Below are 24,889 nucleotides of genomic sequence, written 5' to 3'. Positions count from 1 at the left end.
ACAGCTCTTCTTCCAGAGTTGCAGCTTCTTGGACTCTCATGCAAGTGCTTAAATGGCAAAGCCAATACCTATATGTAAGATCTATGTCAGTATTTTCTACCATTCTAATAGAAAAGTATTAAAATGTCAGGTTTTACATACCTTACAAACATATCTTTTCACTCCAAATCATAGTCTGGGATCCCAGTACATTGTATTTTATTGAGTAACTCCACCAAATTATGAATTTTTCTCTACAAATTCAAGCTACTTTAGTGAGTGTTTTGGGAGAATATATAAAATTATCAGAAATGATCTACTTAATCATGCACCCCCAACTTAAAACCTTAATTTGGAATGTTTTGTACCTCAAAGGCAGGATTTGACCTGTGTATATAAACACCCAAATGATTTTTTTTTTTTTTTGTTTGTTTCTTTGTTTTGTTTCTTTTTCTTGTTCATTGCTCAAACCCTTAATGAGTTATGTGCTTATATTTTGAGTTCTTCGTGACTGGAGTTAATGACCTATTTCTATGACATGTGCCAACTGTTTTTGTGGGTAATGAGCCAAGTCCCTGCCTGGTGTAAGTCTCCTGATGTTCCTAGGGTGCTCATGTAACAACGAAGAGCAATTATGGAGGGGGAGATAAATTAGATTATTTTATTTTCTCCTGCTTCTTTTTTTCCAGTGTATTAGTACTGATGAAGTGCCAGAAAATGATGACATAGATCTGTACATTTAGGATCAGGTTGTGTTATCTGAGCTCTGGAGTGGGCTGGGAAGGTTCTAGAATTGATGCTGCCTAAAGGACAACTTTAGGAGAGCTATTTATCCAGGGTCACTATTGCTCTCCTCTAGTATCCCTGAATACTCCAGGAGAAACCTGTATGGCACCACATCTATGGGATGCTTGGAGATGGTTTTCCTATGAGAGTTTGATAGGGGAAAGCCATTTTTTGTTTGGTATGGAATCCCATACAAATTGGTATGTATTCTTTGTTGTGTTAAATTTTAATAATCAATCATTGCTACTGGATGTTCATACTCCAAATTAAAGCCATAAAAAGCAGCAGATTTATTTTCTAGCTAACACAACAGAGAGTTCTTATCCAATTCATTGAATATAATTTGTGGCTCCCGAATGAATGAGCAGAAATGCTCCTGGACTCTACAGAATACAAGGTCATACCATGAGTCATATGAAAGCAAATTTTCCTTCCATTTTTGTAATAGCATTTCTGATATGAATGATAACCTTGATGTCACAACAACTTCTGCATTCTGAATGATTTGTTGTCTTTTTAACCCGACCCTGAACAGAGATACACAGATATGGTGTAAAACATCAGTGAGAAAGTAATGTTATATGGATTACCAATGAATTTCAGGATTTCACAGATGACTTGCTTCTCAGAGCTCTCTGTAACATAGCATTCCCTCAGAGGATGTAAGAACTGGTGTGTTTATTTGGAACTTACAAGTTTAATGAGTAAATATACAACTGGAGAGCAGACTGAATACTTAAGGTAAATGCCTTTTTTTCCTTCCACCAGGTGTGTACCAGATGTCAGTGTCGGAAGCAGCTGTCCCAGGAGAGGAAGTAGGAAGAGTAAAGGCCAAAGATCCAGATATTGGGGAAAATGGCTTAGTAGCTTACAGCATTATTGATGGGGATGGAATGGATATGTTTGAAATTACAACAGATTATGAGACTCAGGAAGGTGTTGTAAAGCTTAAGAAGGTGAGCAACACTGACTAATGTGTAGTATTCTTCAGTGCTGACAGAATATTTGATGATAATGGATTGCCACCTAAGATAAAATATCAGTAAATGCAATTTCACTTAATTTGTTTCTAAAGCTGTGATTAACTCTTAATATTCCATTTCCCCATTAGCTGAATTGGAATGGAAGAAAATAACCCAGAAGAGTTACATAAATACTGTACAGTGGATTAATTGCACAAACTAAATGAATTCATAATAAAAAGTCACGGTAAAATACAATGCCATCAGCTTCATTGTTAATGAAGTTTTGCCTAGTGCTGATAAGTAGCAGACATTCACTGTTGCTTTATGTTCAGTCTGAATAGCCTCATGCCCTGTAGTTTGAACTCTTCAGCTGTGCATTGTCCACAATACTGTTCTGAAGGAGTCACAGGCTATGTGAAAAGCAGCAGGAATATTAAGGTGATTTCACATACAATCCCTCAGTGTGATCTTTAAAAGTGTTACTAAATGAATTTTCAAATACAAATTATAAATCATAAATCTTATTCATTATTTAAGCCTTATTATTTTGCCCTTTGTATCTTTATAGCTGTTAATGTCTCTTGGAGATACTCAAAACTCAAAGAAGAAGTCCTGGACAACTTAACTTCAAAGTTAACCCTGCCCTGCGCATCGGGGCAGTCTCTCAGGAAGAGACCCAGAGGTCTCCTCTGGTCAAAACTATGCTGTAGTTCAATTACTGTGTCTGTTCTGGAGGTGGGAGTGTATTGTACTTTTTGTGTATTTTAACACATGGGTGAACTGTCACACCATTCAGTCTATGGATTAGCATACTTTGTGAATTGTAATTGGTACCTGCATGACCATTTTGAGGCTACCAGTACTGCAACACTACAGCCATTTCATGTCAATGACAATGCAGATATGCTGTGACTTTGTTCAGGCTCCCAAAAGGACATAATAGATCATAGGGTGTTATTTACCTCCCCTTTGTAAAGTTCTATGAAACCTATGGATAGAAAGAACTACAGAATTGAAAGTACTGCAAACCATCTTGTTTCCTCTACTACTTAAATTTAACTTGTCTGTGTCCTATCTACCTCATGGTGCACCTAGTAGCAATTCGAGCCACATCCATATCTCTAAAGAAGTGCCTGCTAGTTTGGGATAGACCAAGCCTGGCATTTTGTGGAAATCCCTTTCCTATCCATCACCCTTGTGCTATCTGGAAGGTTTCATGTAGAAAAGGTTATTTTTCCCAGCAAAGATGATTTCCTGAGTGATACAGCAGTCAAAGAGCAAGACAAGGACTATGTCATGATATTTTGAGTGCCGTCCTATGCTGCTCCATACATAGAATGTAGCTCCTTCCATTTGAGTCTTTATGCTTTTAAATACACACATTTCAGTCCAAGCTTGTTGAGAGATGCTTACGTTTGTTTTATGTCATTGAATACGAGGGGACTGCTTACTGCTTTTACACTCAACTTTCCTGACTGCATATGCATTGCAATAATACTGCAACGCATTATTGTCTTGCTTCTTGCAGGTCTTGGATTTTGAAACCAAAAAGTCCTACAGTCTGAAGGTAGAGGCAGCCAATGTACATATTGATCCTAAATTCATCAGCAATGGACCATTCAAAGACACAGTAACAGTAAAGATATCAGTGGAAGACGCTGATGAGCCACCTGTATTTTTAAAGCCAAGTTATATTTTTGAAGTACAAGAAAATGCAGCATCTGGTACTGTGGTTGGAAAAGTACATGCCAAAGACCCTGATGCTGCAAACACTGCTATAAGGTATGCTTCATTAGGGTAGGCTGTTTCTTTCTAAGCATTAGTTTTTAGAATTGTTACGCAAGTTATTAAGATAGTGTGATAGACCTAGCATAGTAATATTCTAAATCCAGAATAATAACTTTAGCGATACAGCATTGTTTTTATGTCTTATTCCATAAGCTACCAGTTTCTCAAAGCCTGTATCACTAAGAAAGCATACCATGACTGTGTCTAAAATATACTTGACATCTGTGCTAAACTCTATTCTAAATTATATTTTCCATAAATATCCTGTGCTCTTATCACAGCATGTTTTTTCTCAAAATATAGAAGTCTACACAGTAGATTAGAAATTATGTTGGCTAATTGCTAAGCATAATGATGAGCATATACACACACTTTCTGTAGTTACATTGGGTAGTCTTCTATTCATTTATTTTTATTTGTCATGCTCTCAGTGTAAATTTAAGTATGAAACTTTTGTGGGTATAGTTAACTTTTCAAATAATTGTAAATTTGTACAAAACCAGATCTGTGTAAAGCCATATGAATGTGTAGATAATGGATAATATTTAGTAATCTGATTAATTAACATTCTGAGTAATCCAAAGAACAGAAGACTTTAAAGATCTTTATGATTCATATGAAACAAAAGAAAATATAAATATTTCAGTAGATATGTTTATCATGTTTTATAAGAGAAGAAAATACAAACTATTTGGGGGCTTATGCATAGACACTTTAGAAAGTTTTCACTCACTACAAACATTCTGATGCAATATTTTTTTCTAAATGTAATAACCAACTAGGTGAATCTCCTTTTAAAAGAGGCATATCATCCTTTTGACGATGATATTAAGGGTAACAATAAGTGCATTACTTATATTTAAAAAAAAAAAAAAATCAACAAATTTGGATTCATGAAAATAGTAAATCCTTCTATTATCTAATTAATGACTTGCAATTTTCTCTAGATATTCAATTGATCGTCACACTGATCTTGAAAGATACTTTATTATTAATGCAGAAGATGGCAATATCAAGACAATAAAAGCTTTGGATAGGGAAGAAATTGCTTGGCATAATATCTCTGTCTTTGCAGTTGAAGTCCGTAAGTGTTTTACTGAGGTATTTTATAATCAGTGGTATAAATTCTGTAGACTTCTAATTGTCTCAGTTTGATAAGCTGCAATAAATCCCAATAGAAATACTTTAGTCTATTTCATTTTCACCAGGGTGCAGCTGGGGTTTTGTTTGCTTTGAGGGGTTTTCTTGCTTCACTTTCATTTCAGTTTTGCTTGCTCCTGTAGACAAACAACACCAGGAAGCCAAAGTTCCAGTTGCAATTAAGGTTGTTGATGTCAATGACAATGCTCCAAAATTTGCGGCAGCTTATGAAGCATTTGTCTGTGAGAATGCTCGAAGCAATCAGGTATGCCTGTGCCCACCACCTTCCTTTCTTTAGAGTGTTTGCCAAGTTTTGTGTTGGCAGCTCAAATGAGTGCTAATAAACAAACATTTATTTTGAAATGTTGGCCAAAATGCTTAGAGCACACAGAAGGGCACTTTTCTGAGGTTTTTTTTGAAATGCTATTAACAGTTATAGATCCAATGCTTCATGCATTCAATATGAATGGTGTTGACTGTGAGTATCCACCATCACATGAGCACTGAAGCTGGTTGGAAGCAGCTTTCCCAGTTGTGAGCCTGTTTTGTATGTTACAGAAATACTCACCACCTTATGGGAAGAATCACGGTACAGTGCTTGTAGGGTTTAGCCTACAGATTTATGCCTGAACAATCTGTGAGAAAGAGGTGTTAATATCACACGGAAATATGGTTCTACGCATTGTCTGCACTTCTGCAGTTAGCGTAGCAGTTTGAGAAGGACATTGTGCTTAATTCCGTCTGAGCTGCTGATTTTTCAGCAGAATTTTATTTAGTATGTTGAGTAATCCCTAGCACATATTTGTATATAACAATGCATATATAGGTGTATACTTTTACATCTATAATTCTGTGCTGTTTAAATGTAATAGCAAATAAAAATTGCCAGTTCTAGTTTTGAGTCTGCTCTGTGTTTATAACTGCATACATTTGTTGAGGTATTTTGGGGGTTTCTGCTATTTCAAAGTTGTTTGTATTTGAGAGATTTCGCAGAATGCTGTCTATATGTGATGTACCCAGAGAAGAACCTGTTAGTTTACAGAGTACTTTTCTTTTACAGCAATTTATTACAATTAGTGCTGATGACAAGGATGACTCTGCCAATGGACCAAGATTTATCTTCAGTTTACCACCTGAAATTATTCATAATCCAAATTTTACACTCAGAGACAACAGAGGTTTGTGTGAAGATTCTCTTTATACTAGAGTCCAAAGAAATGACATAATAAAACTAATGGCCAACATAATGTCTTGCAACAGCATTTTCATTAGCTTTGACAGTGTCTCTTTTCCATAGATTTAGTGGAGGAAGGCAGAAAAAATACAGCTGAAATACAAGGATGTTCTTGAAATAATGTAATGCTTGTTAACTCACTCTTCTTTTATTGAATACATATTTCGAATTACATAATAATACCTTACATGAAAAATCACTGCCATTTTATTTCCCAGGAAGTGGGTTAAAAACATTGACAAAAACATTCACTAAATGTAATTGGCAGATCTCCTTGATTTAGAGAAAACTTACCTGTTAAGCTAAAATTAGCTGAGGCAGGATAAATTGTTAGGTTGCTTGCATTTGTTCACCTTAGTCTGCTTGCTAGTTTTCATAAATTGTGGATCACAAAAGACATGAACTAAGTTCCTAATGGAATATTATCACTGCCACGCTAACCTTTTGTAGGATCATAGAATCATAGAATCATAAGGATTGGAAAGGACCTTAAGATCATCTAGTTCCAACCCCCCTGCCATGGGCAGGGACACCTTGCCCTAAACCACGTGCTCCAAGGCTCTGTCCAACCTGGCCTTGAACACCACCAGGGATGGAGCATCCACAACCTCCCTGGGCAACCCATTCCAGTGCTTCACCACCCTCACTGTAAAGAACTTCTTCCTTATATCTAATCTAAACTTCCCCTGTTTAAGTTTGAACCCATTACCCCTTGTCCTACCACTACAGTCCCTAAGGAAGAGTCCTTCCCCAGCATCCTTATAGACCCCCTTCAGATACTGGAAGGCTGCTATGAAGTCTCCACGCAGCCTTCTCTTCTCCAGACTGAACAGCCCCAACTCTCTCAGCCTGTCTTTATATGGGAGGTGCTCCAGCCCTCTTATCATCCTTGTGGCCCTCCTCTGGACTTGCCTTAACAGCTCCATGTCCTTTTTATGTTGAGGACACCAGAACTGTACACAGTACTCCAAGTGGGGTCTCACAAGAGCAGAGTAGAGGGGCAGGATCACCTCCCTTGACCTGCTGGTCACGCTTCTTTTGATGCAGCCCAGGACACGGTTGGCTTTCTGGGCTGCAAGTGAACACTGCCGGCTCATGTTAAGCTTCTCGTCAACCAACACCCCCAAGTCCTTCTCTGCAGGGCTGCTCTGAAGCTCTTCTCTGCCCAACCTGTAGCTGTGCCTGGGATTGCCCCGACCCAGGTGTAGGACCTTACACTTGGCTTGGTTAAACTTCATAAGGTTGGCACCGGCCCACCTCACAAGTGTGTCAAGGTCCCTCTGGATGGCATCCCTTCCCTGCAGCATATCAACCGAACCACACAGCTTGGTGTCGTCGGCAAACTTGCTGAGGGCGCACTCAATCCCACTGTCCATGTCGCTGACAAAGATGTTGAACAGGACTGGCCCCAACACGATCACTGAGGGACACCACTCGTTACAGGTTTCCAACCGGACATCGAGCCATTTACCACAACTCTTTGCGTGCAGCCCTTGAGCCAGTTTTTGATCCACTGAGTGGTCCATCTATCAAATTGATCTCTCTCCAATTTAGAGACAAGGATGTCATGCGGGACAGTGTCGAACGCTTTGCACAAGTCCTGGTAGATGACATCAACTGCTCTGCCCCTGTCCATCAGTTCCGTGGCTCCGTCATAGAAGGCCACCAAATTGGTCAGGCAGGATTTCCCCTTAGTGAAGCCATGTTGGCTGTCACCAACCACTTCGTTGTTTTTCATGTGCCTTAGCATGTTTTCCAGGAGAAACTGTTCCAAGATTTTGCCAGGCACAGAGGTGAGACTGACTGGTCTGTAGTTCCCCGGGTCTTCCACCTTCCTCTTCTTGAAAATGGGGCTTATATTACCCTTCTTCCAGTCATCAGGAACTTCACCTGACTGCCAGGATTTTTCAAATATGATGGACAGTGGTTTAGCAACTTCATTCGCCAGCTCCTTCAGGACCTGTGGATGGATTTCATCAGGTCCCATGGACTTGTGCACGTTCAGGTTCTTAAGACGGTCTCGAACCTGGTCCTCTCCTACAGTGGGCCTAAGGTCTTCATGCTCACAGTCCCTGCATTTTCTTTCCAAGACTTGGGTGGTGTGGTCAGAGCATTTGCTGGTGAAGACTGAGGCAAAGAAGTCATTAAGAACCTCAGCCTTCTCCAAATCCATGGCAGCCAGTTCTCCTGATAGCTTCCGGAGAGGGCCCACATTGTCCCTAGCCTGTCTTTTATTTGCTACGTATCTATAGAATCCTTTCCTGTTATCTTTTACATCCCTTGCCAAACTTAATTCTAGCTGGGCCTTAGCTTTCCTAACCTGGTCCCTAGCTTCCCGGGCAATGCTCCTATATTATTCCGAGGCCGCCTGTCCTCACTTCCACCTTCTATAAGCTTCTTTTTTCCCTCTAAGTTTCCTCAGCAGCTCCTTGTCCATCCATGGAGGTCTCCTGGCCCTCCTGCTGCACTTTCTTCTAGACGGGATGCAACACTCTTGATATATCTTGATATATCCAGATACGTGACTTCAGTAAAAGCTCTTCTCTCTGGAGTGTTATGTTGTGGTATATTTTATATCTTTGTCAGCCTCTGAAGTGAGGGTAACTGCCATCAGAGTTCCCAAACAAAATTCCTGTTACTCTTGAAGGATCAAAGTAATGCTGTTGCCTGGCGCTTGACACTTGTACATATGTAGGCAATTCATAAAGGATCCAGTGGAGGGGATACATTTCTTTCTTTAAAGTAGTAAAACACAATTTTTTTTAAAATTGATGACTTTATTTTTAGAGATAAGTAAATTAAAATGTATTCTTTACTTGAGATCCAGAGGTGATATTTCTCTTTAAAAAGAAATTTGGGGTCACCTTATCAAACTGAAAACAGATTAGATTTTAAAATCTAACAGTGAAAGCGTAGGTCAGAACTGAGATGCTCTGATACAGATGCAGGCAAACAGTATTATGGTTCCTGGTTCTATCCAATTCCACTAATCCTTCATTTCCTTATGCAGCAAATAAATTCTTTTTTTAATGATAAAGTTAACCCACATAAAAATGTTTTGTAATTTAAATTATGATGACAGTTAAATGTAGTGACTGTACCTGACAATACTGCAAAAGTTTATTTCAACAAGACAGTATTTAAGGACTGAATATTCCTGTATAATTTTGTGTTTGGGAAATGACTAGTGTAATGAAATCCATCAATTTCCATTTTGTCTTTCCCTCATTTTTGTCAATCCTCAGTGCAATTATGTTGTTAATATAACTATTTCTAAGTGGAGGGGGGAGTTAGGTAAATTATGGTAGAAAGCAAAGTAAAAAAGTTAAAATTCTATGTAGTTCCATAGAAAAAAACCCAAATCATTCTCTCAGACTGTGTTACTATTTGCAAATCAAATAACTCACATGATCATTTCAACTTTGGGATTTCCTTTAGTTGTAAATCTGAGTAGTCTGTATACACCATGCCATTGCTTTCAGAGGGAATTGCTAGTTTCAAAGAAAAATGGCTTTATTAACTGTGGAGAACAGTTAATGAAAACTCCAATGTTTGGGTCTATCACATAACTTTAAAGTGAATACAGTCCTATAATTATAATTTAATAGAGTTTCTTTCTACCTACTCCTAAAAGTAATCACATATTGCAGTAATCCAAAAAATGTAATCACATTCTACATCCTTTTAATAGCCTACTGTGTTACCACATTTTTCGGCTGCGACTGTCTTCCATAGAAAACATGAGATAATGGTTTATCACATGCTGTGGTAAAACACTGAATTACTTTTGCGCTGTTTACTTACATTATACCATGTAAATAAACAGCACTGTGTTTGCCCAGGCTCTGTTCAGTTTTGCTCCCATTGAAGCCAGAGCTTCAAAAGAGCAGTAGAGGCTCATGACACTTCACAGCAGAGAGACGGATTTTTAGCAAATGGATCTCCTGCTTTTAATCTTGCTCTGTCCTAAACCGAAATGCCCTTAACTTGGGCTCACTCACCTTGCATGGAGGCCTGGCACATAGCCAGTGCTGCTGGGAGGATTGCAGCCACCTTGCTTTACCATGCTGCACAAGGACAAATTACACTGCAGTGCCAAAAGTGAGGTGTAGTGATGTTCTCAAATACACAAGATAGTGCTTTACAAAGACTGAAATTGAGTCCTCTAATCAGTGACTAAAATCTGCTTTTTTGATAGAAACATGTCCTCTGGCTCTCAATTTCAGACCTTCTAATCAAGACATTTTGAAATATATTAACAATACCATTACAGGAGTTTGGCATGGATTATTCACAGCAATTGCTAGTGCCTGGTAATGATTTTAGACAGTTGGACCTCTGTAATGGTTTAGGTTTCTTGCTGAATCAGCATTCACACTCTGACATAGGTGAATAATGTTCACACTGCAGTCAGCTTCTTTAATCTAGAAGCCTACTTGTACAATATGTATTTGCTAACAAATACATATTGTTAACAAATACAGGCAAAAAAGCCAAGCTAAATTTGCCTCTATATAGAGGAAAAATTGGAAAACCATCAATAAGATCACCAGAGAAAAAGATAAAGATCAAAGGTCAGGAAGATTACTGTAAAGATCACCATTAAGTAATGCAATTTTAACTTCTAATTATGAAGATTTCATGGAGAGTATAGGTAATCTACACTTACAAAACTTCTGGATACCGGATATCCCCAACAATAAAAGCTCTAAAAATCAGAGCATGTATATTTGTCTGGATTGTGTTGAGAAGGCTATTTTATCCTTCTGTCTTGTGTTAACCCCCACTGTGTTTGTTAAGACTGTCAGTCAAGTAGCTCCCTTATGTGTTAAGTAATAGTTTTAAGCTGGTATTGACATTTAACTTGTTTCTTTGCTTAAAAAATGCCATTATACCTGGATTATAGTTATACTCCTGGGAATTTAAAATAATGAAAAAGGAAGGATGAGAATATTAGCTAGGATTATATGTTATCTTTTATCTAGGTAAAAGAGGTTTTTTTCTCCTTATGGATATTATGGTTCTTTTGAATGTGAGAAGCGAACATAAACAGAAAAAAGTTTAAAAAATGACCTTTTAGAGTTAATATATTGTAGACCTTTTCAAACTTTAGTCATGCATGTTGATTAGATTTTTCTTTTTAAAAAAATTATATTAAACTAGAAATCATTTAAAGTTAAACCACATAAATCAACCATTGGATAAAATTCAGCCTTAGTGTAATGTAATTGACTGCAGTGAAATTGGCCAGTTTGTATAATAACTGAATAAGTTGCCATCCTTTTCTTATTTCAGCTTATTTAAGCTGCCAATATTTCAGAAAACCAGAATATGTTATAATAAAAAATGCATATCCAAGGACTAAATATACTAAATATGATATCACCTGTGTTTCCTTCCATATTGCCTTTGCAGAATCTAGGCAGTTGTAGCTTAGCCCACTGTTAATGTTGGGGTTCTTTTTTGCCACAAGAATAATCTATCCTATTGAATAGATTAGAGTAGATCTTTGTTCTTATATTGAGGAAATGAAGTATTAAATGCATTTTAGAAAATTCTATGGAATAGTTTTATTCTATATCAATATATAATTCAAGTATTAGCTGATAGGTTAATAGATATCAGATGTTACATTTCTGTTTATACCAAATTGTTGTGAGCCCCTTAATTTAAAGGCCTAAAATAAAACTCCTATCACACAGACACTGCTATTACTAAGGTCCTTTGAAAAATTGTGCCACAAAGCCTAGCTGGGCAAATGTTACGTGTAAGTATTTAGGAGGTTAGAAAGACTCTGGAAAGAGATGAAGGGCACCTCCAAAATAATAAATAATTTGACCTTTCTCAGCTTCTCTGTCCTTAGCAAATATGATCATTATGTAAAAGAGAAGTTAACAAGTTGTTTGTTATCCATACGTTATTTTTGTGAGACTTCAGGATCAGAAAGACTACAGTTCTGTCATGCTGAGGTAATAACCACACTGGGCACCCTGTGTGGTGGTCCTGGCAGGAGAGGTGTAGATATGGGGAGATTAATTAATTGGGCATGTAACAAGCAGATCCTATATGGGGCAGTCCTAAATGAATTTCATTGTTTCTGGTGTGATCTGCAGAAGTTGCTAGTGGGAGAGTCAGACAAGCACGGCCCTAGTGCAAACATCCTTCTCATCCCATAAATTGACCTGGGTCCACCAAATCTGGGCACGGTATCAGACCTCGTCCTACATCGGGGTACTACCTGCAAGGGTGGTTAATATAAGAACAGAGTACTTCTCTTTTGGTGTAATTTATTCACAAACTTTCATGGAAATTACAGTGATTAGATCATTAAGAGAGGTTTTATGATTTGCATTATTAAATTCTGGAATTTATGCTGACTCTTCAACAGGAAAATGATTAATCTTCTGCAGTATCCCAAGGCAATAGTCAAATGGTACCACAGGAGGTGAACAGCCTTCCCTTAGTAGATAAAAGAACCTCTCATTTCTTTTTTTTTTCTTTCCGTTATATAGTGAAAAATAAAGAACACGGCAAAACAGAAAAGGTCATGTGAAGCAAATCCTCATCTGAAACTACTTTTTGAAAGTTCGAAAGCCATGGCTATTACTGTTTCATTTTATTTACTTCAGGATGTTTACAGTTTTATAAACTTTGGTTCAGTCTGAGAACTGAGAAACAAGGAGCGCAAAGAAAAGCTGTCCATGTTTCCTAGTCTTTGTCTGGCGTGGCTGGGAGCAGGAAGCGCTCCTGGCCATCTCATCCTAGTGTTTCAAGTCACACACTTCCCCTTCAAATACTTTTGCCCCAGGAAATGTGCAGGACTATCCAAAATGACCTTCTGTGCTAAGGTGGCAGCTCAGTTTCCATCCCCTGCACCAGGAGGCCCATGGCAGGCAGCTGGTCCCTGAGAACAACTGGAAATAGTGTTATAGCAATACTTTATCTCTTTGTCATATCCATACAATTCAAAATGTGCCCATACTGTGCATGTGTGATCAAGCCCTCTGAATTCTGTCTTTGTGAGTTAGGGTAAAAACCAGGTTCTGATAAAATACTGCTTGCTTTAGTATTTCTTACTGAAACAGGTCAACACTGGGGCTCAAATCTGCTAATAGACAGCAGATATTGGCTTTCATTTTAGTGGGATTCTCATTAACACAGGCCATTTTGGTGCAGATTTCTGCCTTCCATTCCTGTAGGTCTGACACCAAAAACGATAAATCAGGGAGTTTTCTTTTTTCCCCTCAAACGGAGGCTTAATTCTGGAGAGTGAAACCAGCTCAAACAGCAGTACCAAGGCCCAGTAGTTGGTAGCTGAAGAGGTATTGTGTTTCCTAGAAAGTTAGTGGTGTGCTAAAATTAGGTACTAACAGATATTCTGTGTTCCTTCTGTTACCCTCATCACCCAAAAATAATTGGAGTGTGGTATGGAATGAATGAAACACAGTACTGTAATTACTCTTGGGAATTCTTCATTGAGAAGGGGATACTTTGTACTAGTTTATTGTACATATAATGCTAAGGCATCTGAAAATTCATAGCCATCATAGGCATTATAGCAAGATTTTTTTTGCAGTATTTACTATGAGGATGACTGTGGAAAAATTATTACTTTCTTCTTTAAACAGATAATACAGCAAGTGTTCTTGTTAGACGTGAAGGATTTAGTCGCCAAAAGCAAGATTTATATCTTCTTCCTATTGTAATAAGTGATGGTGGACTCCCCCCCATGAGCAGCACCAATACTCTCACCATTCGGGTCTGCGGCTGTGACAGCAATGGCTCCTTGCTTTCCTGCAATGCCGAAGCCTACATCCTCAATGCTGGGTTAAGCACTGGAGCTTTAATTGCCATTCTTGCTTGCATTGTGATTTTGTTAGGTAAAAAATTCTTTATTTATTATTATTCTTTATTTGTTTGTGCCAGAGAAATTAACTTTGCCTTCAGCTGCAAGATGGATAAATCAATCTTAATTTCTTAGCTTTTCTTTTTATAGAAGGTACTAATCTACCTGGCTGAAATGCAGTATTTGGTAACTGCAATAGCAAACACCAGTGAATTTGTCTAGGTGTGCTCAGAGAATGTCCTTTTGTTACCTGATATCACATTGGGGACACGGTTTAAAGGAGGTCATGACATACAGTTTTAAGTTTTGTGATCTTCCCTGGATGACAAGTTCCTTTTTTGAGGTCAGCTAGGATTAATGGCTGCTGCCAGCTATTTCCCTCTGGCCTTTCTTGTGTTTTAGACAAATGAGTGGCACAGAAGACCTGCTTTTAAGAAAGTGCTGTAAAGCGTTTCCTGATGATTTGATAATACTTCTATAAAATGTTTGATTTGCCTATAGCAATTTATAGTCTTTCTTTTCTTACTTATTTTAAGTTATCTTATAGAAATTTGAAGTGAGAACGAACACAACAACAGAGACATGTTTTGAGGTGTTGCATAAGAAAAATTCCATTTTCATGGAAATGAAACATGGAATTAGTTAAGCTTTGGGCATACAGGAGAGAGTAAAGATTCATCTTTGTTTTGTTGCAGACGTACATCTGTTTGGGCTACTCAAAGGCATTGTCACTGTTCATGTAACACTGGTGGCCCACGAACACTTTTCTTGAATTAGCTTTGCAGTATTGAGCAATTAGTAAAAGCAAGGGCATTCAGCCCAAACAGAAAGCCTCAAATCAGTATGTTCAATTCTGTGTACAAACACAAATGCTTTTACCCAGCTAGGTATGCTAAAAATGCGGATGTTAGCAAAAACACATGATGAACTGCAGAACAAAAGCTGAGGTTTTAGTAAATGCATTAATATATTTATAAACGAGCTACAGTTTGAGAGTGAAGTCTAACTTATCTTTTTTTCTTTTCCTAGTCATTGTAGTGTTATTTGTAACACTGAAGAGACAGAAAAAAGAACCTCTGATTGTTTTTGAAGAAGAAGATGTGCGAGAGAACATTATTACTTATGATGATGAAGGTGGAGGAGAGGAAGATACTGAAGCTTTTGACATAGCTACTTTGCAGAACCCTGATGGCATCAATGGATTTATTCCTCGTAAAGACATAAAACCTGAGTATCAATATATGCCAAGACCAGGGCTTCGGCCAGCTCCCAATAGCGTTGATGTGGATGATTTCATCAACACAAGAATACAAGAGGCTGATAACGATCCAACTGCTCCTCCTTATGACTCTATTCAGATCTATGGCTATGAAGGAAGAGGCTCAGTGGCTGGTTCACTTAGCTCCTTAGAGTCAGCGACAACAGATTCTGATTTGGACTACGACTATCTACAAAACTGGGGACCTCGATTTAAGAAACTTGCAGACTTGTATGGCTCCAAAGACACTTTCGATGATGATTCTTAACAATAAAGTTTAAGATTTGGCCTTAAGAACTGTGTCTGATGTTCTGATGAATCCAGAAGACATGTAAGCAGGTATTTTTTTAAAAATCAAGAAAAATCTCATTTAAACATTAAAGTCTGACAGAGAGGATTGCTTTGATAAAAAAGGACATAGAAGTGGTAAATACTGTGAAGTACCTTTTCCTACAAAAGGCAAATGTAGAAGTTGGCTGCCAACTTCACTAATGGAAAAAAATCCATTTACAAAACACAAAATATTTAAATGAAGGAAAACGCTAAATGCAAACTTACAAATATGGGGAATATTTTATGTATTATGAACAGCTAAATCTTTTATGTCAAAGAAGCTTCCACAAGTTAGAAAAGATAACAGTTGTGAGCTGTAATTTCGCCTTAAACTATGGACACTCTATATGGTAGTGCATTTTTAAACTTGAAATATATAATATTCAGCCAGCTTAAACCCGTATGATGTATGTACAGTACAATGTACAATTATTATGTCTCTTGAGCATCAAACTTGTTACTGCTGATTCTTGTAAATCTTTTTGCTTATACTTTCATCTTGAACTAATATGTGCCAGATATAAAAACTCCGTCTTGTTGCAGTGGGAGGCGCCCTATTTCTATGTCATTTTTAATGTATCTATTTGTACAATTTTAAAATTCTTATTTTAGTATGCATACAAATATCAGTATTCTGACATGTAAGAAATGTTAAAGCATCACACTTATATTTTATGAACATTGTACTGTTGCTTTAATATGTGCTTCAATATAAGAAGCAGACTTTGAAATAAACTGATTCTTTTTTAATTCTTGTTCTGGTTATTAAGCATATAAGGAAAAACATAGTGTTTCTAATGTCCCATTTATAGTTCTGACTAATTTACTACAATTGTGACCTTTTAATAGCCTTATTTATTATGTGTTTGTAGTTGGTTTGTTGCCTTGTTAAGTGATTATTTAAAAATCAAGTACATTTTAAAAATGTTTTTTAGATTAAAAAAAATGTAATGATGTCTGGTGAACATTTTGTACCCTCTCTATCTACAGCTTGTGGCTGCTCCCAGAACACAGTAATAATGTTCATGTAATATGACTGTGTTTTCTGGATTAAATTAAGTGTAATACTTTTCAATATTTCCCATGTAATATGCATTTATCTTATATCTTAGAAATTCCAGAGGTTTCAGAAATGACTTTGTAAGTGGACACGAGTACTCTGTACTTACAATTTATTCCACGCTTCTGAATTTCCCTATCTGTGCTAAGCTTCTGTGGGTTCTAGAGACTTAAATTTGACCCAGTTTAGCTGTAAGTTCCCTAAAGACTGTTCTACCTGACAATTACCTTACCTGAATAGTAATTAAGATTCTGGCACTTTTTTTTCCTTTTGATTTTTTTTTTTTTCACTTACTGCAGTAGAATAGCATCGTCTACTGATAGGAAGACATTTTAATTTGTGATGGCAGAAATACAGAGTGCTTTAGGAGTTGTTCTTCGTAATGTATGTTTTTAATCGGAAAATGATCTATAACTTTTTTTATATTAGTTCAAAATGAGCAAGAGATTGGAATATGTTCCGTGCATCAACATTTTCAGCATCTGTGTACAGCTGTGCTTTTGCTAAATTTAATGGAGTTTGCTATAGAGTCAGAGATCAGCAGCTGCAATATGGGAAGAGACAATAAATGGAAATTATATACATTTTTCTACCGTTCATTTTACAGACCCTGTCCTTCATTTGCAGTCAGATACCAAACTGCTTGATCTGAGAGGAAACCTGATTTGTTGGTGTGTTGCTTTTCTGAAGACTCCCATATATGTAGTTAGATTAAAATTTAACTTGTTAAAATTATGAATGATGTTTCAGCTCTATACTCATGACATATTCACTTGTCCCATTATATCCCTATGTTTTATAAGGCAGATTTTGCTAAATCAACAGATTTGCTCTACAATGTTTATTGTAATATTTCACTTTATTATAGCTGTATGCATTCTATATAATTCTATAGTTTATTATTAACTCGATTCAAATTTCTTTAGTTGTTGATTTTTCTCTGTTTATAATCCAAAGAATATTTTGCTAGATTTGCACATTTCTCCATTATAAATTTAAATGAACCTTAAAAAATGAAATTAGTATCAATTTACACATTAACAAATTGAAATAAAGTAAAAAACCGTCATTTGTAGGACTCCATCGTCATTGATGCTGTCTGGGTTTATTTAATTTTTGAGCAAGTTTTAGAATTAATGACTGCATTGTCTACATTTTTATGTTTAATTTTTATGAAGGACATTGTCAACTACATTTTTTAATAGTTTTAAATGCCTTGAGTTTTAGTCTCTATTGTTTGTAGCACTCTCGTAGATGCTTGGAAATAAATTTTCTTTCCCTGCTGGTTTCGTCCTTTTTCATTTGATTATTTTTCCCCCTCCCAGTGAATATGCATTATCATAGTGCTTTATTAAGTTAGTCTTGCTAATCTCAGCCAACACTACCTCTGAACTGCTGGGAATTATACTCATTATGTATCATCTGCAGCACCCCAAATGAACAGCGTGTTTTGGCACAACAACAGGATATTTATTTGTGTTAAACTTCACAGGAGTGGTCGCTGGAGTCTCAGGCTTATAATCTGAAAGTCCAGTGCAGCAGTAGTGGGTTAGTCCCTGACACAAATCAGAGAAGCCTGTGGGCTGGGGTTGTAGTTTGTCACAGTGCTCCCAAGGATCTGAGCAACCTGGGAAGGGATTTACTTGCATGAGTTGCTTTAGCATAGTGTCTCTCTCTTCCCTACTGAGCTCAGGGAAGAACTGAGCCTTACATACACAGAATGCAACTGAAAGTTTAATTACAACTTCAGTGGGTTTGAAGACAAACCCTAATTAAAAGGAGAATCACCATGACTGAGCCAGGTAAGGTAAGGGACAGTAACAAGTGCAGATGATGTTTTTCCCCTTCTTTTAAGTCCTGCCTGAGACATCATTGGGAGGGGAATGGCGGGTGGTACAGGGCCAAACAAACCCCCTCCAAATACCCTCAGTAACAGGCAGTGTGATGTTATCAGAAGTGATATTTATTTTGTGAGCTAAGTTTATGCATGTGCTGCTGTTGGCAAAAATACACAGCTCCTTGTCTAGCTGCTTATCACCAAGAATCTTGCGTCTGAACAAGGTTGACATGCCTCCACATCTCACTATATCCAAAGTGCATTTGTACACAATTTCTCTCATCAAGTGTAAGAAGCAATTAGGTATACAAGGTCAGTGCTGGTTGCTAAGGCAACTCTCAAAACTTACACCGATATGGGAAGGAAGGGTTTGGGATTTTTCGGATTGCCTCTGTCATGTTCTTGTCATTATGTCAAGCAGGTTTTGATACTGTGTCAAGGGGTGCAAGCTTGCCAGCTTGCCACCAGCATTTATGTGGTGGCATAATATATGCCACCACCATTATTTATATGATCTTGTGTGAGATCATGCCTCAGAAACTGATAACAACCACAGATGAGAAAAGCTTTTAAATAATTTGCATGTTTTCTTGGCTTCATAATGTTGGCTGACAAAATAAAATGTTGAATTTTACCATGTTGGTGCTGATAAGCTTACAGAAAATACGAAGAATAGAAATTTAAATCAGGCTCACAAAGAGGCAACCTTAGTTTTCTGGGATGCAAAAGCCTGGAATTCTTTTATGTCTTTCCCATCCAGCAGAATTCTCAGAAGTATTTTTATTGAAAGGCTCAGAAAACAAATAGCTAGGTAAACCCCATGCATGTTTGTTTCCAATTTGACTGATCAAAATACTGAGCTACTGTAAACCAAAGATGAACAATCAACACCAGAATCATATTCTGTATTAAAATAATAATAATAATAATAATAATGATAATAAAAGGGAGAGAGAGAAGAAAAAGGAATGGCTTCTGAAAGGGGATCAATCAATTTGACCCAGGCATGCTAGTGAACATGTTTTCCATTATTTAATGTCACTAATTTCAGCATTTGATAAGGAAGGCTGTTCCAAATCCTTCACTGGCTGAGCTGGGCTGGCTATGACTATTCAAGTCAGAAGAAGAACAATTTTAACCTGGTTGGTTAAAATCCATATAAATTACATTAAATATATTTCTTTATTATATATTTATAATAATATATAATATTATATAATATTATATATAATTTGTATTACATATAATATATATTTGTATATAAATATAAACATATTTATGCACTATATATTAAAAATATAATTAATATAATTATAAGTCAGAATCTAGAATCATATCAGAATCAAATCAACTCCTATAGGAATCTTTCTGCTGATTTCAAGAGATGCTGCAAAGAGCTGCTGATCTCCTACCTACCTTCTGTTACTTTGAGGCAAGTGTACAGCATGAGGAGGAGTATATTTTAATTTTACTGGAGTAGATTTAAAATACATAACTCAGGACTATTCTAGAATACAGTAGAAGTTAAAAGTTCAACTCTGATTTATAGATTTTTAGTAATTTGAAAAGTGTGTTTCTAGTTCTGCACAAAGTCCTGGGCCTTGCCTGCTCACCAACTTTAGCTCAGTATTTGTTACTCCCTCTCTTAGTAAGGGCAAACCTTGCTTCTTTTAGGTCTTCTGGCAGCAAAGGAAGTGCAGAAGCAATGACCTCATGCACAGATAGCAGCTTTGTCATGTACAACACAGTAACTTCATGTGTGCATACGCACAATGGACTTTGCTGATGTCTAAGACCTCCTGTCTCCTGGACAGAGGTGGCGGGTTGTACATGACAGGGGCAAGTGTTTACCCATGTTGGGGTTTCTTCATTTCAGTTTCTCCACAGAAAGAACGATAGCACAGATGCACAATGAGAGGGAGACTTGCTTTGGACGGTATGTGACTCTAACGGACCTCTTTTCAGGTCAGAGAACAGTATTTTCAAGAGTCGTTAAGGCATTCTGTTGAAGCCAATTTGTGTTCTATAGATATTTAAATATTAATTGGAGCAGGAAATTTAACCTGAGATTATCAAAATCCTGGTGAGTTCTTTAACTGTCAAACTCAAAACCTGACTATACTTTTCCTATTTCGTCCTTGTTTAGTCCATTTGCTTATAACTGCATCAAGAACAGCAACAGCTGAAACACCAGCCAGGCTCATGGGCAAAGCACTCTGTAGCTGGGGAGGAAATCTGCTTTGGCATGGCAACTTGGGAGTAGCAAATTCATAGCTGGTAATGATGGGCAATAAAACATAATCTTTACCCTATACTGCCAGAAGATAAGAAGGAATAAACACATCTTTGGTTTACTGTATTTCTTTTCCTTTTATAATTGTAAAATCAGGACCAATACCTAATTACTTATCTAAATCTGGGAGAAGATGTTTGGTTTGTCTTAAATTCTTTTGCCTAGGGCAATATTTTAGACTTTTGATTACAAGGGTGCTCTTTTAAAACAAATAAAAATAAAAGCTTAATAGTTTGACCTTTAGTAGGCTTAAAAACTAGAAAGAGAAAAAAAACCCCAACCTTACTCTGTAGTTTTTTTCAAGCAATTCCCTAATTCGAACAAATGCCTAGCATTTTTGATGGTTAGCGAAAGAGACTTAGGCTTTGTGACTGCTCTGGATTGAGGTTATGAATTGATTTCCTTTTTTTTTTTCTTTTTTTCAAACAAGTGAAAAACATGTTTGTTTTAATTGACCAAATCCATATGCTGTTCTCCAGGTCTTTCTGCAAATGAAGGTTTTATTTTGTTGTTGTTGTCTTCTTTTCCAACCTAAATCATTCCATGAGTCCATGACTCACTACTTTGGCTGCCAAGGCAAATTTCCTCTAGCTCTATCCCCAGCAGGCCTTGCAGACATACTTCTCTTACAGAGCTGCTTTATAAATATGAAGCGCTTCTGTATTGTTCTTTGTGATAAATGGAGGTCTTAATGGGGCCGGGGGTGGATATTTTTTGGTTTGTTTTGGAGCTGGAACTTCCACAGCTACAAAACTGGCATGCTGTGCTCAGTGCCCTATCTCTGGGTGGTAAGGAGCAATTTTTCAGGGAGTAATAAATTCCTTCATACTTTGCAGGGTGTCTTTAGAAAGCCCCAATGTTCCCTGCTTCCAAAGATGGCCTTCCTTCTAGGAGACGATTCTCCCTGCTGCAGCCTGAGCTTGTATTTTTCTTCCTATTAGCACACCGAAGAAAGTCATCATTAATCAAATGCAAGCACATTTAGCAAAGTTCAATGTGTATGAAAAATTTATGTCAACCTTTAGGCTCTAAGACAGCCCCAAGGCTTCACTTAATAAGTTCTATAATAATGTACTGTTAATGGCTGATTCACATTATCTCTTTGAGGTCTATTGGGCCTTTCAGTAACATTTTCTATTATTGATTATGGAGCTATTTTATGTTACCCAGGCATATAAGCAAAATTTGTTTACATTCTTTGCTTTCTAAAATGGAAAGTTGGATGCATTAAACTATAAAACTTCACATAACAGGCTTCTTTCTGTAATATGTGCTAATTTATGTAGCTCTAGTATAGTGCAATAGTGGATGAAAGAGTAGCTATTTGTGGGGGACTGGCAGAAACTCTTGCAAATTACTAGAAATTTGACATGTCTTGTCCATTGATTTAGCAGAAATCTACACTCCAAAACCCAGATATCTATTGCTCTAGCTAAAAGTCTCAGAAGAGGTCAAAGACAGAATGACTGACTGCCCTAGGTTCTGCAGTTTTCGTTGCTAATGAATCATATTTAATCTCAGACGTTTAATTTCTTTCAGAATTTTATCTGGGGAAAAAAATAAATTCAAAGGAAAAGGTTTCTGACCACTGAGCACTGACTGTTTCTGTGGCTTCACACTATGCTCTAGCAAATGCTTTCCACCAAACACAATATCTCAAGATCATTCAGTATTCATAATTGCATTATTTTCTAAAGCCCTAGATCCTGTATGCACTTACTATTTAGAACTTACTATTTACTGTGAATAAACGGTAGCACTCATAATAAGTAACTATAATGAGGTAACACTACTATAGTCTAAGCACTTTGACACTACTGGAAGCTGATATATTGCCGTGTTGAAACATTTTTAAATGAAAGAATATGAACACTTTATGTGCCTACACATACTGCTACTGCACTGCAGACTACTCTGAAGTACCCAGTGTCATGTAAAAATTCCTTTCATGGAGAAAAATTCCTCCCGTAACACCTAAACATCTCACTAAGAACTGCTGAAATGGAATATTATTTTGTCATGGTCACCCAAAGAGAACTGATTGTATATTTCTTTCATGTAAGTAACAATATGCAACTGTAGCAAATGGGGAAAAAAATAGAAGAGGAAAATAAATAAAGCCACAGTACTTGCTCTAAAATGTTTTGAAAAAGCAAGAAGAAAACTGCATGTATTCTTTGTATTGAGAAATACTGTAAATCAACAGTGAGGTCAGCATCTACTATCGACCCACTGTAATACGTAGATCAACAGTCTTTCTTTCTTGCTGCCCCCTCCTCCCCTTTCCCATCATAATTGAAAAACTAAACTTCTCCAAGTGTAGAGATGCAAGGCCAGAAGCCATCATACTGAACACACAACCACTCCAACACCTAGAACATAGGTACGAGGCTTTTTTGTATGTGCCTATAGTGCATTGTAAAACCACCTAATACTAACTGGAGAGATTTGTAAATACATGGCATGGCTTTTGCATTATCATCTTCACACTTCTGATGCTGCACCAGTGGTTTGGTGGTGGAAGAAGTGGTCAAGAACATGAGGAAATCTACTGGCTGCTTTTCAAATGAGATCACGTATAAACAAGCTATTTATCACCAAACTCTTTAAAGAAATAAAAGCTGTGCATAACCCTGAATATTCCAAGGAGACTGTTGCTGGTAAACTGCTCTCAGCCATAGCGGATAATCAGAAACTTTAGCAAAAAAAGCTGTGCTGTTAACTCTTCTTCAAATATAAAGGACATCTGTACCCGATTGTAACAAAAAAACTGGTGCAAAATGTCTGCATGGTAATAACAGGGACTACAGTTTTAATGTGAGTTGGGAAAAAAGAAAGACTAGAATTTCTGAATGTTTATTTGCCCTTGGTGGATTATGAGATAATATAATCCCTGCTTTTTTCATCATGGAGTTGTGCTAATAAAAGAGCACTAGACTCCCACTGCACCTATAAAATTCAGAACTTAAACTAACCCTTCCAGTGCAGTGCATGAATCCTCATGCCAGAGATTCATTGCAGAAATGGCCCCTTCCCATCACACGTGCAAAAGGTGAGTCAAATTTCAGTAATAGTCAGCTGTTCTGTTTATTTGGCACTATGAAGGTTACTGTAATAACCTGTCTGCAAGAACCCAGACTATGTCCTTTCTTGTGACCTCCCTCATAAGCCTCGGGTGTTATCATTCTTTGCTACCAATATGTGTTGGCTGCGGAGTCTAAGGACAAAATTTATGACACATTCCTGGGAGCCACAAGCTGGAATAGTCACAGCTGGACAAGAGATTCAGGAATTGCCGAGGTGAGTATTTCCAGAGAGGACGCCTTTAACACCGGAGCGGGGGGAAGCACAGCGTCCCGGAGCCTCAGTTCGGAGCGGCAAGAGCGACCGAGGGAGCCTCAAGTCCTCGACAGGACTTACCCAGGAGCCGGCAGCTCAGCTGACGCGAGCAGCTGACTCACAGGGGGCGGTGCCAGGAGTGACGGCACCAGCCCTCGGTGGGTAAAACCCATCCCAGGGAGCGCGAGCGACCAGGGCGGGCAAACAGGGCGTGGCACGGCAGTTTCCGCGGCAGTTCGCGCGGGCAGGGCGAGCGGGATGGTGAGCACTCGCCTCAGGAGCAGGGCCCGCTCTGGGAGCTCTGCCCCGGCAGTGGCCAGCGTAGGCACCCAGACAGAGCCGATGAGAGGGGAGGCTGCGGCGCAGACCTCGGAGTGTAGAAAGTGCCTCGACTGGTCTCGTGAGGCGGGGGTGCACGATGGACAGGGCTGCACTCGGTGCGCTCTGGTGGAGGTCCTCCTGCAGCAGGTGGCTGACCTGCGCGAGGCTGTTGGAGAGCTAAAAGATGCCAGGGAAGCTGAGAGGAAGCTGGGCTGCTTGCTCCAGGCCCAAACTGCGCAGGGGCTGCAAACGTCCAGCATTGCTCGTATAGGAAAGAAGGAGGGCAGCAACCCAGGAAGCTGGGAATTAGTCATGAGAAAAACGAACAAAAAAAGGAGGAAGAGGACAATTAACGACAAGGGGCTTCTTCCTAAATCTGATGTCCCCACCCAGAACCGCTTCGCGGTTCTGCAGGAGGCTAATGAGAAAGCACCCACCACACCTAATGAGCACCCTGCTGATGCACCAGTAAAGAGGATCGCTACTGGTGCCTCCAGGAAAAAGAGGAGGGTCATAGTAGTAGGGGACTCTACTTTGAAAGGCACAGAGGCGCTCATCTGCCGGCCTGATCCAGTCTCGAGGGAGGTGTGTTGCCTGCCGGGGGCTCGGATCAGGGATGTTGCTGAGAGGCTGCCTGCTCTAGTAAGTCCTGCTGACTATTACCCCCTTCTAGTGGTCCATGTGGGTGCTAGAGATATAGATAGCAGTTG

The 24,889-nt window shown here is 38.2% G+C and overlaps 1 protein-coding gene across 3 annotated transcripts in view; it reads left to right on the top strand.

Annotated features, from left to right (window-relative positions):
• CDH11 (cadherin 11) overlaps positions 1 to 17,673 on the top strand; it is an 83,316-nt gene extending 65,643 nt beyond the window's left edge. For 2 of the 3 annotated variants that reach the window (XM_030469752.1, XM_030469754.1), the window contains 7 exons: positions 1,534 to 1,721; positions 3,259 to 3,512; positions 4,466 to 4,602; positions 4,802 to 4,923; positions 5,719 to 5,836; positions 13,521 to 13,772; positions 14,768 to 17,671. In XM_030469752.1, coding sequence (XP_030325612.1) covers positions 1,534 to 1,721; positions 3,259 to 3,512; positions 4,466 to 4,602; positions 4,802 to 4,923; positions 5,719 to 5,836; positions 13,521 to 13,772; positions 14,768 to 15,264 — 1,568 coding nt within the window. In that variant the 3' untranslated portion in view covers positions 15,265 to 17,671. Of the gene's footprint in view, positions 1 to 1,533; positions 1,722 to 3,258; positions 3,513 to 4,465; positions 4,603 to 4,801; positions 4,924 to 5,718; positions 5,837 to 13,520; positions 13,773 to 14,767 lie in introns of all 3 variants that reach the window. The other variant, XM_030469753.1, reaches the window with a different exon arrangement.
• The last annotated feature ends 7,216 nt before the right edge of the window (positions 17,674 to 24,889 follow it).

This window comes from Strigops habroptila, chromosome Z (genome assembly GCF_004027225.2).
Source record: "Strigops habroptila isolate Jane chromosome Z, bStrHab1.2.pri, whole genome shotgun sequence".
Classification (NCBI taxonomy): Eukaryota; Metazoa; Chordata; class Aves; order Psittaciformes; family Psittacidae; genus Strigops; species Strigops habroptila.
The sequence above is the reverse complement of the archived record's forward strand: the minus strand, read 5'-3'. Positions and strand labels throughout refer to the sequence as shown.